Source organism: Phytophthora sojae, assembly GCF_000149755.1.
Source record: "Phytophthora sojae unplaced genomic scaffold PHYSOscaffold_2, whole genome shotgun sequence".
In the NCBI taxonomy this organism is placed as follows: domain Eukaryota; phylum Oomycota; class Peronosporomycetes; order Peronosporales; family Peronosporaceae; genus Phytophthora; species Phytophthora sojae.
Window position 1 is genome coordinate 6,125,302 of NW_009258116.1, and position 14,673 is coordinate 6,139,974.

General features: G+C 52.7%; 1 protein-coding gene and 1 non-coding gene across 2 annotated transcripts; both read left to right on the forward strand.

Moving 5' to 3' along the window:
- Window positions 1-78: 78 nt before the first annotated feature.
- Window positions 79-7,720, forward strand: PHYSODRAFT_311575 (hypothetical protein; the record flags this gene model as incomplete). Its single annotated transcript, XM_009521727.1, has 10 exons — window positions 79-172; window positions 245-396; window positions 435-688; window positions 750-964; window positions 1,016-1,222; window positions 1,267-1,405; window positions 1,485-1,578; window positions 1,618-1,727; window positions 7,385-7,560; window positions 7,581-7,720. The coding sequence occupies 10 exons, from the start codon at window positions 79-81 to the stop codon at window positions 7,718-7,720; spliced, it is 1,581 nt and encodes a 526-aa protein (XP_009520022.1).
- Window positions 2,520-2,591, forward strand: PHYSODRAFT_t435. Its single transcript has one exon. It is a non-coding gene; the product is annotated as a tRNA-Met (tRNA).
- Window positions 7,721-14,673: the final 6,953 nt, after the last annotated feature.

The following is a 14,673-nucleotide window of genomic DNA, read 5'->3' on the forward strand; positions in this document are numbered from 1 at the left end:
ACATCGCACGTTCGGCCTTTTACGGACCCATACAAATGCCAAGACTAAGTAACGTCCGGAGGGAGGAGCAGCAGTATCATGGGCCGGCCGTCAAGGAGCGCGCAAGCCGAAGCCAAGAGCGTCGGCAGCTGGAGCAGGAGCGCATGTCTTCGTACACGGACGACGCCTTCGAGTGCGAGTCACCGCACGCCATCTGGCCAGCAGCCGCGGGCAGCGGCCCGGGCCGCCGCGCGGCGACGTGCAGACGCGTCCCCGTACCTGGTGGTGGACAACATCGGCCGCCTGCGCGTGGACAGTGTGAGCGACAGCGACGCCCACGACGACGTGGCGTACGGCGAGCTGGCCCAGCCGCGGCCCGAGATCATTTTGCGCTGGAAGCGCTTCGCCGTGCTCGTGGTGCTCACGGCCGCCCCATCGCCGCGTGGCTGCGCGAGGGCTTCGTGGTGAACAAGAACGTCCCCGTGGACAAGGCGGACATGGTCAACTCGTACATCGGTCTCATCATGGGCTTCGTCGAGTCGTTCGTGGGCCTGGGCGTGGAGGAGATCTTCTCCGTCTTCATCGTGTACCTGCACAACCTGCGCTGGTACCCGGGCGACGACCCGGCCACCAAGAGGCAGAGCAAGTTCAAGAAGTTCTCGCTCACGATCTTCATCCCGGCGGTCATGATGGCCGTGATCAGCTCCATGTCGGCCTTCCAGGCCAACCAGAAGGACGACAACAACAACGGAGCCAGCCAGCAGCAGCAGCAACAACTCCTCGACCAACGCCACGGCCACGAGGTTTCTCATGCAGGAGGTGACGGAGCTAGGATGGACAGGACTGGCTGACTCCATCTTGAAGACGGCGCTAGAGAGGAGAGTGGACCCCATGCTGCCGCTGGACACGTCGCGGTGCACCGCGGAGGAGTCGGAGCTGCTGTCAGCGCAGTCACTGCTTGCTGCAGCCCCGAAGGCGGCTTTCGGTTTCCCGCTGCAGGAATGAAGCGCGGAGTTCGGCAACGGCTGGCACCGAGAAGAAGTGACCAAGCGCTACGAGGTGGCGTATCCTGGTGCGGGGAATGCTGATAGAGACGTGCAGCTGAGCGAGGTGATGCCACTGACGACAGCTTACGAGTTGTGGACGCAAGGGAAATCTGTCTTGCTCAAGAGCGTACGAGCAACTTCCAGTGGCCAAGTGAGCACAGCACCATCGACAACGGGCGAGCTTTTGGGAAGGGGGGGTTGACCTCTCTCCTCGGGGCGGAACTCCTTTTGGCTGAAACAGCTTCTTTGGATGCTTCCTTTGAGAGGATGGCCCTGAGCTCCTTGACGGACATGGATGTAATGACACTGAAAGTGCCGCTGCGCGCCCCGACCAACTCCTCCGTTGTCTGCGGTGAGATGACTTGTGCGCTACTGGAGCCGTAACTGAGTTGGGGCAGCGACTGCCGCGCAAGCAGATCGGAATGATGCAGATGTCGGGAAATTGCTCACTTTCGGCAGAGTGCGGAGCTGTCTCCTGTATGGTTTAACAGCGGAGACCACCGGTGTTTCTGATGACCAGGGCGAGATTGAACGTTCGTTGGTGCTGTCGTTTGTACAACTTTCGTGACGATTTGATAGTGCGGCGTACGAGTGCGACACTGGCGCTTCCTGCCAAGTATTGCACCACCAGCTCGAAGATGGTGACCGTTATTTGGTTGTGCCTAAGCAACTGTTGCCTGCTATGGTGGACACAATGGCAGCGTCAGCGCTGCTGTTTCTCTTTCAAAACGCTCGAGTTTTGAATACTGCGCCGGGGGTGGAGATCATGATGAGTAGACCACTTTAAAAGTGGCAATTGTCAATTTCTCCACTTTTTGCGTTAAAATGGCGCTTTTTCTTGCCAGGAAGTGGAAAAAGAGGAATCCATACAATATCCAAGTATAATTACTAACCGTCTGACTAAGTACGAGCCTTAAGATGCAGACACATTGCAGGTCTGTAGTAAATACTTCAGACACATTGCAGGTCTGTAGTAAATACTTCAGCAACCTTTGTGTTAGACTCTGAGCTCGCTGTGCATCATATCTATGCCCCTGCTGGCCCTTCCAAACCTCGTTATGTATCGATCAAAATACGCAAATGTATAAGGTACGGTGCCACTTGTGTGCCTTAATGTAATCCCGCTCACTGTTTTGCTCATAACTTTTTATTGGGCAATTAGCTTTGAGATGTAAACGCATATCTGAAGAGAGCGCAATCTCTTCTGTTAGCAGACTGTTTTACTGAGCTCTACAGTAAACGAGAGCTCAATTAGGAGCTGCTGACTATTTGCAAACCCATTCACGGCAGGACCAGTTATCTGCCGCATTATATCTGTGGTTTTGTAAGGGGGACAAATCTCTTTTTGCTCTCATGACAGCACCGAAACAACCTGTACAAAATGATTTGCACCCATTTGAAATCGTATAAGACAGGATATACGATATCACAATATGGTACACATTATTATGTGATTTGTGTATAAATATAGTATGATTTGTGCTCAGAGGCAGCGCTGCCATAGCTTAGTGGTAAAGTCCTCGGATCATAACCGAGAGGACGGTGGTTCGATTCCACCTGGCAGCATTAACTCAACCAAAACACTAGTGGGCTAACTGTCAATTAGAGCATTAGGGGGCTGCCACAGAACTGCGAAAGCGACCGACGGCTGCCACCGAGTGAACGGATTGACCGCCAGCATGCTAAGTACCATGAGTCGGGTTCCCCTTCTGATAACGGTTTGAGATCGTCAAATCTCAAAAACCGGACATCACAGCGGGCCCAGGCATACAGAGGGATATCGCATCACTATAGAAAGTAGGAAATAAACAACAAAAACAATGAAGACAATGTGGTGGAAAATGCCCCAGCAAAAGCTTTTTTCTTTGGTTATACTAAACTATCGCCTCCCACACAACTTTATCCTGCTGGTTTGCCTCACCGTGCTTCGACGCAGGCTGGAACTGCAGCTGCACAGGCTCCGACACCGGAGACGGTACCCTCTTCATCTTCGTCGCCTTCGTTGCCATCGGATGCTTCTTCGTCTTGGCTGCCTTCTTGGGCTTCTTCATCGGTTGTGCCATCGCTTCCAGTGTTTCCTTGGTCAAAAGACGACCGGCGACCGTTGCTGTCTTGCGCACCCGCTTCTTGGACGGCGGTAGCACGAGCACCTCCTTCTGCACGACCTCCTTGATTCGGAGCCACGCTGCCAGCTTCGTAGATGCGGGGGTCCCGTTGCGCCGGAAATTGTCGATGCACATGTCCATACGAGGCTTGGACGGAGGGAAAAGGCCGCACCCAGCAAACCCCGCTTTGACGTTCTCACCCGTCTTGCATCCTACCCATGCTGCGCTTGCCATCCGGATGGCTTCCTCTTTGTCGACCGAATTGCGTCCAGTCTCGCCAACGTAGATCTCGATTAGGCGGCGTAGCTTCGCCTTGAACGACGAAAACACAGCGACATCCAGTGGTTGAAGCAGGTGGGTCGCGTTCGAAGGCAGCAACAACAGAAGCACGCCAAGCCGAGCTGCCTCTAAGATGATCTCCACGGAGTAATGAGACGAGCACCCATCCAGAATCAGGTGAAGAGGTCGCTGCACGTCCTTGGGCACGCTAGCCGAAAAAAAGCGCAGCCACTCAAGAAAGAGAAATCCATTCATGAACCCGGAGCTCGAGGTGGTGACGGCAGCTCCGGGTATGGCGCAGCCATCTAGAACTTCGAGCTTGACTGTCAACTCCGACAGCACGAAAAGCGGCGGCACCATGCACCCCGACGCGCTGCCACACGCGACCAGCGTGAGGTGAAAATTGAGCGCAACGTCTTGGTGCCAAACGTTCTTGGAGCCTCGAACCGCCACGACACGCTTGGAGCCCTTGTTGGTCTGAAGCGCTGTTTCGTCCATGTTGAACACGCGAGACGCGCCCAAACGATTCTCGACCACAGCCTTGATCAACGAGCTAAAAAACTGCTCGAGATCGCTCTTGGTCACAGCGTTGCGGGTCTTGCATACCGCCTGAGACGTTCGGGTTGCCAGCATCGGGTGTCGCCCCATGAAGCGGCGGTACCACCCGCCACCAACCGTTTGACCAGTGGCCATGGAGCTCATGGTGCCGGCTTTGAAGATGATCTCCTTGCGACTTGCGGGGTGACCGACCAGTTGGCGCCCGACAATCCACTCGACCAAGCATGCCTCCGCTTTTTTCGAGAGCAGCGGAGCCGGGCCATGACGAACAGGTGCGCGGAAGATGCCCACTTTCCCCTTCGCGACCCATTTCGTAAGGGTCCGATACGGAATTGGGGTGCTGTCGCTGACACTGCGGGCGCTGTCGCCGGCGAGGACGCGCTTCACTGCAGAATTGAGGTCTTCGATCTCGTACGCGGGCATTGTCGCGGTGGTCGCTGCGGGGTTGGTGGGTGGTTTGTAGGCTTCAGGAAATAGGAGACTGAGCTCAAACTGGCGGGAAATGTGTCTTGTTCGTATACTGTTTGGCGGGTTTTACTGGCTGGTAGCGCTTACAGACTTTTTACCAATAGGGTTCTTTAAAAATACTTACGACATTCTAATTGGTTGAAGCTAAAGTGGCACGGAACTGGCAGATTGCACGCGACTGGCACCGTACCTTATAGTGACAACAGCGGCAACCGCATACAAGTACCTGCATACGCGTGGCGGCATGGTGTGGCTGTGCGTGGAACCCCGTCTTGCTTCCTTGCAGTACACCTATGAATCTTTGCGTTGATGAATCATGCCGCTTGCCTTGAAGAGCTATAACGTGTGAACTTCGCTATTGCCTCGGGTGTAGCTAGCAAAAGTACGGATATTTCGCTACAGTCGTATTCGTCGACTCCAACGGCATTTTCGCAGTTTCTGCCGTGTATGGCATGCATCGGTACTGTGTCAGTGCCATTTTAACAGCTATCGTGAGTGCTATTGACTTGAACTTTGGCCATTCTAACCAAAATTTGTTCCACCTTTAAGATTCGCCAGAAAGTGGAAAAGGTGGATTTTTTTTTCTGATTTGACCACTTTAACCCCTCCAACCCGGATGTTGCATAATGCAGCATAGCCTTTCCACATAAACTGAATATATTCAGCTTAAGCGATTACTTGAAATTTGTATGAGTGTCCTTTCCCCCGACACGAGGGTATACAAACTTTAAGTTTAAAATTATCGGGTTTCTGTTCGCGCCTTTCTTTTGCAACATAGGAAAGGACATACACTTTGTCTAAATCTAAAATTTGGAATCTGGCAGGTTCACCGTACTGCAACGGATTTGCATATGATACTAGAGGCTTTTGGGACACTCCAAACGAGTGGTTCAGCACTTGGCCGCTCGCCGCTTTTAGAAAACTGGCCTCATTCGAGAATTTGCGCGCGCGGAGCACACATCGACAGAGAAGCTGTGCGGGGAAGATCGAGCTTAACCGCTCTGGTGATAGCCTGCTGGAGCAAGTCTGGACACGGGCTCGGCGACCACTACTTCTACCTGCGGTCTGGAGGCGACGCAAGCAACACCAACGGCGTAAATGTGTCCGTGGCGATGAATCGTTGGGTGATTCCTACGCAATTCGTATGATTCCATTGGTTTATGCTAGCTAAAAAACCTCTTACGCGCTTATGTGCTCTGTGTGCAGTTCTCGACTTGGAACCCATACTCCAGCAACAGCCCTTTCCCATCCTTCGACTTTGTTACGGCTTTCTTCTCGGATTAAGTCTACCTTCGGTGTGCAACTAGTGGTGCTCGTATCGCTGCCGCCGCCGACGTCAGTCGGACGAGCTACGCGGCTGCCACTGAGAGCTCCCTGCTACTGTGGACACAACCAACTGATCATGATTCAAGTGCGGTTTCAGCGCTGAGCGAGTCGGGTAAGTTGAATGTTAAGCTGCATGGATGTACTATACTGTGTTGTAAGCTGCATCTTATACTGAATATTACCCTGAACACGCTGTTCAGGCGCCGTTGATAAGGCTAGCGGGATCATCAACAAGTTGTTAGCAGACAACAACGACCGAGACTAGCGCGATTGGCTTCGCTGAAGACATGGAGCCTCGCTGCGCTCCGGATGACGAAAAGATGGGCCGCAGCTGTGTTGAGTTTGATGGCAAACACATCCGGGGGCAACGATGAAGTGTTGGTGAGGAATCACATGAAGGTCCATCTGCGTACTGCGCGGAGTGTCAATGAGGCGGAAATACATCTTAGTTCGCAAGATGACAACGGAAACGGAGTTATTCCGTTTAGGTAGCCTCCAAGTAACAGCGTATATCCACAATGAAAAACAACGATATTTATCCTAGCATTCCGTGAGTCGACTTAGTTCCTACAGCATACGTTCTTAGGCGAAAGGATTCCCGGTCGTGCCATGGTCGGGTAGCATGTCAGCTCGTGTTTTTACCACGACAAAGTACCAAGTACCAGAACGTGAAAGTTGCCCATGCGTTCATGACGGGTTGCGGGCGGGCATGACAAGTGCGGCTGGCGAAGTCCGATTGTCCCTTCATGAAGGCCCAGAACCATGTACGTGATGCTGCTACGACCTGCTGAGACGTCGCCCGAGTGATGCCTACATGGAAAACTTATTGAAGGCAACACCATCCGAGTACAACGGCGTTAGAGCTTTGCCTGACACTCCACGGATCTCCGCGTCAAGCAAACGTTGTCGCACGTTGCCGTTGTGATTAAGCTGCATATTGTCCTGTGCTAGGCTATATAATGCAGGATAACGCTGATTGCATGCGTGTTGTTTGTTCAGTAAGCACTCTGTTTACCACTGTAGTGCAGCTTCAATCGCCTGTTTTCGCGCACGTCCATCTCCACCGGCATCATGTTCGGGCAGGCCGATCTTGACCTGCATCCTACAACCCCAGTTTATGAGCATCGAGCCACTGCTAGACGCGTGTTCAAGCAGCTGTTGATGCTGGATGCTTACTTCATTAGATATTTGTATACAACGAAAAACGCGCAGTGGCGTTTCCTTTGACTGCCTTACCAGCAACGTATGATCGCGTTACCAGCTAGGGGTGACACCCCAACCTGTATATGATTCATTGTATGGGAAGTTTGATTTTCGAAATTTAGAATATGAGGACAAGGTGTAGTGCCGCTGGGCACGTGTTCTGTTCCAGTAGTGCCCTGTCCATTTCCTTGGTAACCCGTATAATACAGCTTAGGTGTGTGGCGTTGGCAAGCAACATGCAGTATACAGCAGTTTTAGCACCGTTCTACACACTTTTGCAAAGCTCAGCCTTTCGCTTGCCGCCAACCCGATCCCTTTATATACAAACATCAAGACTAATTATGCTGCATACTGCATATGAAAAAACTTTTGGGGCTCCGGTTTGGAGGGGTTAAAGGGGTCATCATTGATGACCCAAAGTCTTGCTGATACAAATTCCCGTCAACTCAAGGTCTTCCGGGCGAATACCAAGGTGGGAAATATCTGTACCTGGACGAGATGCGCGGTGCTGTTGTTGTTGACAGTCTTGACCCTGGTGCTGCCGAACGAGCGAGCTCGGCTCTCTCCTCCTCGTGGAGCAATGCCCGCACCGAAAAGTTCGTGGCTGGGCAGACAGAGCAGATTTACCCCAACCTGATTTACAAGAAACGCTTCCTGATCGGCAAAACCGGCGAAGAGATTAAGTTCGGCGAGTTCGCCGTCGAGTCCGTCGGCCTGTACCACAAAATGGAGGAAGGCAAGCAGATCTACATTTGAGCGATCGCGAACCACTCTGAGGCCTAGTTAGGTACGGACTTTGCGTGGCACTCTGTTTCCGAATGAAATAGCCTGCGCCATGGCGAGATGAACTGGTGGTATACACGCACAGTTTAGCACCATGTCGGCCAAAAGCGGATTACATGGGTTCGTAATTGGTGTATGAACTGTAGTATATGCCAGCAGAGCGAAGTTTGATGCCCGTCGCAAGCAATTTCCCCATTATGGTACATGGCACGACCAATTGCCATGGCACCAATGCATGGCACTTCCATGGCACCAGTTACCTAAACCTTAGTAGTCCTCGGCCAATGAAAATTGACATGGCATGGCACGAATGGCACGCGGTTAGAACTGGCGCTGAGGGCCGCTCCTAAATGTGCCACGCCATGCCATACCACGCCACATTTGTCGTCTCGTGGTGGCACGGATGGCATCGTGTTGATAGGAGTACCAAGTGCCATACCGTAATATATCTGGTGACACGCGAAAGAAAACATCTGGCCATTTTCATTCTGACAGAGGAAACACCATCATGTCCAGGAACAGCAAGCGGGCCAAGAGCACCTCTTCCTCAAGCAGCAGCCCCACAAAGCGTGCCAAGACTGCAACAGTGACATCTACAGCTGCGCTATCGACCGATCATGCTACCTGTACGCTGCCAGCACCACCCACCGCCCTGCATCGGCAAGTGAGTCTGCGGCAACATCCACGGTTCCTATTCGGGAGTCTACACCCGGGGCGCCTCGCTAACTATACACCTGGGCGGTCCAGGCGTTCACCCGCCTCGCCTCATCAAACTCATGAAGCGCACGTCTTCACCCAGTTCTCGGTGTTCAAGTCGGAGGACCAGGTCACCAACTCGGGCGTTGCTCGGCATAGCAGCCTTCAGCTTACCCGCGACGACATGGCCTAGGCCGGTGAATGACTGCGGGGTCGTCGAAACACCCATGACGCGTTAGCAAGACCCAGCTTCGACCAACCCTGCTGGAAAGTTGAATAGATCTCGGCAGGATCTCAGTCGTTGGTCATCCCATACTTCCCACGGTTGTCCAGGTAGTGCCGGAGCGGAATTTCTATCCCATTCACTGTCCACATGGTCGGCCTAATCCCCCCCCACTGTTGGTGTCCATCCTTGTTGTCTTGGTTGTGCATTTGCAGGAATCTTGAAACTCGAAGGGTGTCGTGATTCCCGTCACGGACGTCCGCAGGATAGAATCTAGCGCATCGGTCTCGGAGTCCATGACCCACTGCGGCTCTATCTGAAGCGGTAATTCTTCGGACGTAGTAAGGCGTCTTGAAGGAGTGTCCATGCTCTCTTTTCCAACGTAGACACTGGTAAATTCGACGTTCATGAAAACGATCTCCGTCTTGAGGCCCAGAAGATGCAGCGTTCCTTGTTGACTGAGTGTACACGTGTTGGATGATCTCCATGATACAAGCTGCAGTTATGGAGGTACGTGACGAGAGAGGGGAAGATTAGCGCCTCGCAGAAGACCGTAAAGATGCTCGACCCCATGAACTGCAGGTAGCCCGAGATTGGGTTGTTTTCCACGGCGGCCGACGCCTTGGACGACATTGTTTCGCCATCCCCGAATTCACTCTCATATATGTACGTGAGTGTTTCCATGCGGTACGTCCGGAAAACTATCGCGAAGGCAATCGCGAAGGCGAGTGCAATGCTCATACTCAGAACGAAGCGCTTGACTCGCAGGTTCATGTCCACGATGGTGTCGCGGTCGTCTGAAGCCTTCGCGTGCGTCGCATTCTCCGCTGGCTCGCAGTGGATGAAGCTATGCTTGGGGCAGTCCTCGTGACCGAGTTGGTGCAGCGTGGTCGAGATAGGTCAATACGAAGGTGGAGGGAGTCTAGACAAGTTGCGACGCATCACAAGCACCATTACAATCCCAGCGAGAACAGGTCTCCTCAGATATTAGTGACTCCGAGCAGTGCGTCTTTTGTGGACCCGGCAACGGACGAGTTCAAGTACCAGCAAATTGAACGCTACGACGTCTTGGACCGCTGATTAAAGCGCAGAGCTATCCGTTGATGTCGTGGAGCATCCGATACCCCCTCAACGCGAATGTTCAGCAATGGGACATCAGTTGTTGAGCCGCTGTACCAGCCATGCATTTCCACAGACAAGGCCAGCCAATTGTTCTCGTGTGTGAGGTATCCATGGTAGTTTGGGCCTTTCATGCACATCTTAGTCTTAACCATAAGCTATGCCGACTAGTAGGTTTGCTCGCACGTGCCCATTATGATGTAAGAGGGAACTGATAACCATTTTTGTCTGTGCGCAGGCGAAGCTGGGAATCACAGTGTGGGGATGTGTTTTACAGTCGAAACGTTGCAGTCCAAACTTACCCACGAGAAAAGAAGCAGCTTCGTACCATGACGTAAACTGCGATAGAGTTTCTCCCGACTGCGATGCATGCAATACCAGGCCACTTCAAACGCGCTGCCCCATCACTGTCCACATCGTCGGCCTAATCCCCCCCACTGTTGGTGTCCATCCTTGTTGTCTTGGTTGTGCATTTGCAGGAATCTTGAAACTCGAAGGGTGTCGTGATTCCCGTCACGGACGTCCGCAGGATAGAATCTAGCGCATCGGTCTCGGAGTCCATGACCCACTGCGGCTCTATCTGAAGCGGTAATTCTTCGGACGTAGTAAGGCGTCTTGAAGGAGTGTCCATGCTCTCTTTTCCAACGTAGACACTGGTAAATTCGACGTTCATGAAAACGATCTCCGTCTTGAGGCCCAGAAGATGCAGCGTTCCTTGTTGACTGAGTGTACACGTGTTGGATGATCTCCATGATACAAGCTGCAGTTATGGAGGTACGTGACGAGAGAGGGGAAGATTAGCGCCTCGCAGAAGACCGTAAAGATGCTCGACCCCATGAACTGCAGGTAGCCCGAGATTGGGTTGTTTTCCACGGCGGCCGACGCCTTGGACGACATTGTTTCGCCATCCCCGAATTCACTCTCATATATGTACGTGAGTGTTTCCATGCGGTACGTCCGGAAAACTATCGCGAAGGCAATCGCGAAGGCGAGTGCAATGCTTACACTCAGAACGAAGCGCTTGACTGGCAGGTTCATGTCCACGATGGTGTCGCGGTCGTCTGAAGCCTTCGCGTGCGTCGCATTCTCCGCTGGCTCGCAGTGGATGAAGCTATGCTTGGGGCAGTCCTCGTGACCGAGTTGGTGCAGCGTGGTCGAGATAGGTCAATACGAAGGTGGAGGGAGTCTAGACAAGTTGCGACGCATCACAAGCACCATTACAATCCCAGCGAGAACAGGTCTCCTCAGATATTAGTGACTCCGAGCAGTGCGTCTTTTGTGGACCCGGCAACGGACGAGTTCAAGTACCAGCAAATTGAACGCTACGACGTCTTGGACCGCTGATTAAAGCGCAGAGCTATCCGTTGATGTCGTGGAGCATCCGATACCCCCTCAACGCGAATGTTAGCAATGGGACATCAGTTGTTGAGCCGCTGTACCAGCCATGCATTTCCACAGACAAGGCCAGCCAATTGTTCTCGTGTGTGAGGTATCCATGGTAGTTTGGGCCTTTCATGCACATCTTAGTCTTAACCATAAGCTATGCCGACTAGTAGGTTTGCTCGCACGTGCCCATTATGATGTAAGAGGGAACTGATAACCATTTTTGTCTGTGCGCAGGCGAAGCTGGGAATCACAGTGTGGGGATGTGTTTTACGGTCGAAACGTTGCAGTCCAAACTTACCCACGAGAAAAGAAGCAGCTTCGTACCATGACGTAAACTGCGATAGAGTTTCTCCCGACTGCGATGCATGCAATACCAGGCCACTTCAAACGCGCTGCCCCATCACTGTCCACATCGTCGGCCTAATCCCCCCCACTGTTGGTGTCCATCCTTGTTGTCTTGGTTGTGCATTTGCAGGAATCTTGAAACTCGAAGGGTGTCGTGATTCCCGTCACGGACGTCCGCAGGATAGAATCTAGCGCATCGGTCTCGGAGTCCATGACCCACTGCGGCTCTATCTGAAGCGGTAATTCTTCGGACGTAGTAAGGCGTCTTGAAGGAGTGTCCATGCTCTCTTTTCCAACGTAGACACTGGTAAATTCGACGTTCATGAAAACGATCTCCGTCTTGAGGCCCAGAAGATGCAGCGTTCCTTGTTGACTGAGTGTACACGTGTTGGATGATCTCCATGATACAAGCTGCAGTTATGGAGGTACGTGACGAGAGAGGGGAAGATTAGCGCCTCGCAGAAGACCGTAAAGATGCTCGACCCCATGAACTGCATGTAGCCCGAGATTGTGTTGTTTTCCACGGCGGCCGACGCCTTGGACGACATTGTTTCGCCATCCCCGAATTCACTCTCATATATGTACGTGAGTGTTTCCATGCGGTACGTCCGGAAAACTATCGCGAAGGCAATCGCGAAGGCGAGTGCAATGCTTACACTCAGAACGAAGCGCTTGACTCGCAGGTTCATGTCCACGATGGTGTCGCGGTCGTCTGAAGCCTTCGCGTGCGTCGCATAAGCAGCTTCGTACCATGACGTAAACTGCGATAGAGTTTCTCCCGACTGCGATGCATGCAATACCAGGCCACTTCAAACGCGCTGCCCCATCACTGTCCACATCGTCGGCCTAATCCCCCCCCCACTGTTGGTGTCCATCCTTGTTGTCTTGGTTGTGCATTTGCAGGAATCTTGAAACTCGAAGGGTGTCGTGATTCCCGTCACGGACGTCCGCAGGATAGAATCTAGCGCATCGGTCTCGGAGTCCATGACCCACTGCGGCTCTATCTGAAGCGGTAATTCTTCGGACGTAGTAAGGCGTCTTGAAGGAGTGTCCATGCTCTCTTTTCCAACGTAGACACTGGTAAATTCGACGTTCATGAAAACGATCTCCGTCTTGAGGCCCAGAAGATGCAGCGTTCCTTGTTGACTGAGTGTACACGTGTTGGATGATCTCCATGATACAAGCTGCAGTTATGGAGGTACGTGACGAGAGAGGGGAAGATTAGCGCCTCGCAGAAGACCGTAAAGATGCTCGACCCCATGAACTGCATGTAGCCCGAGATTGTGTTGTTTTCCACGGCGGCCGACGCCTTGGACGACATTGTTTCGCCATCCCCGAATTCACTCTCATATATGTACGTGAGTGTTTCCATGCGGTACGTCCGGAAAACTATCGCGAAGGCAATCGCGAAGGCGAGTGCAATGCTTACACTCAGAACGAAGCGCTTGACTCGCAGGTTCATGTCCACGATGGTGTCGCGGTCGTCTGAAGCCTTCGCGTGCGTCGCATTCTCCGCTGGCTCGCAGTGGATGAAGCTATGCTTGGGGCAGTCCTCGTGACCGAGTTGGTGCAGCGTGGTCGAGATAGGTCAATACGAAGGTGGAGGGAGTCTAGACAAGTTGCGACGCATCACAAGCACCATTACAATCCCAGCGAGAACAGGTCTCCTCAGATATTAGTGACTCCGAGCAGTGCGTCTTTTGTGGACCCGGCAACGGACGAGTTCAAGTACCAGCAAATTGAACGCTACGACGTCTTGGACCGCTGATTAAAGCGCAGAGCTATCCGTTGATGTCGTGGAGCATCCGATACCCCCTCAACGCGAATGTTCAGCAATGGGACATCAGTTGTTGAGCCGCTGTACCAGCCATGCATTTCCACAGACAAGGCCAGCCAATTGTTCTCGTGTGTGAGGTATCCATAGTAGTTTGGGCCTTTCATGCACATCTTAGTCTTAACCATAAGCTATGCCGACTAGTAGGTTTGCTCGCACGTGCCCATTATGATGTAAGAGGGAACTGATAACCATTTTTGTCTGTGCGCAGGCGAAGCTGGGAATCACAGTGTGGGGATGTGTTTTACGGTCGAAACGTTGCAGTCCAAACTTACCCACGAGAAAAGAAGCAGCTTCGTACCATGACGTAAACTGCGATAGAGTTTCTCCCGACTGCGATGCATGCAATACCAGGCCACTTCAAACGCGCTGCCCCATCACTGTCCACATCGTCGGCCTAATCCCCCCCACTGTTGGTGTCCATCCTTGTTGTCTTGGTTGTGCATTTGCAGGAATCTTGAAACTCGAAGGGTGTCGTGATTCCCGTCACGGACGTCCGCAGGATAGAATCTAGCGCATCGGTCTCGGAGTCCATGACCCACTGCGGCTCTATCTGAAGCGGTAATTCTTCGGACGTAGTAAGGCGTCTTGAAGGAGTGTCCATGCTCTCTTTTCCAACGTAGACACTGGTAAATTCGACGTTCATGAAAACGATCTCCGTCTTGAGGCCCAGAAGATGCAGCGTTCCTTGTTGACTGAGTGTACACGTGTTGGATGATCTCCATGATACAAGCTGCAGTTATGGAGGTACGTGACGAGAGAGGGGAAGATTAGCGCCTCGCAGAAGACCGTAAAGATGCTCGACCCCATGAACTGCAGGTAGCCCGAGATTGGGTTGTTTTCCACGGCGGCCGACGCCTTGGACGACATTGTTTCGCCATCCCCGAATTCACTCTCATATATGTACGTGAGTGTTTCCATGCGGTACGTCCGGAAAACTATCGCGAAGGCAATCGCGAAGGCGAGTGCAATGCTTACACTCAGAACGAAGCGCTTGACTCGCAGGTTCATGTCCACGATGGTGTCGCGGTCGTCTGAAGCCTTCGCGTGCGTCGCATTCTCCGCTGGCTCGCAGTGGATGAAGCTATGCTTGGGGCAGTCCTCGTGACCGAGTTGGTGCAGCGTGGTCGAGATAGGTCAATACGAAGGTGGAGGGAGTCTAGACAAGTTGCGACGCATCACAAGCACCATTACAATCCCAGCGAGAACAGGTCTCCTCAGATATTAGTGACTCCGAGCAGTGCGTCTTTTGTGGACCCGGCAACGGACGAGTTCAAGTACCAGCAAATTGAACGCTACGACGTCTTGGACCGCTGATTAAAG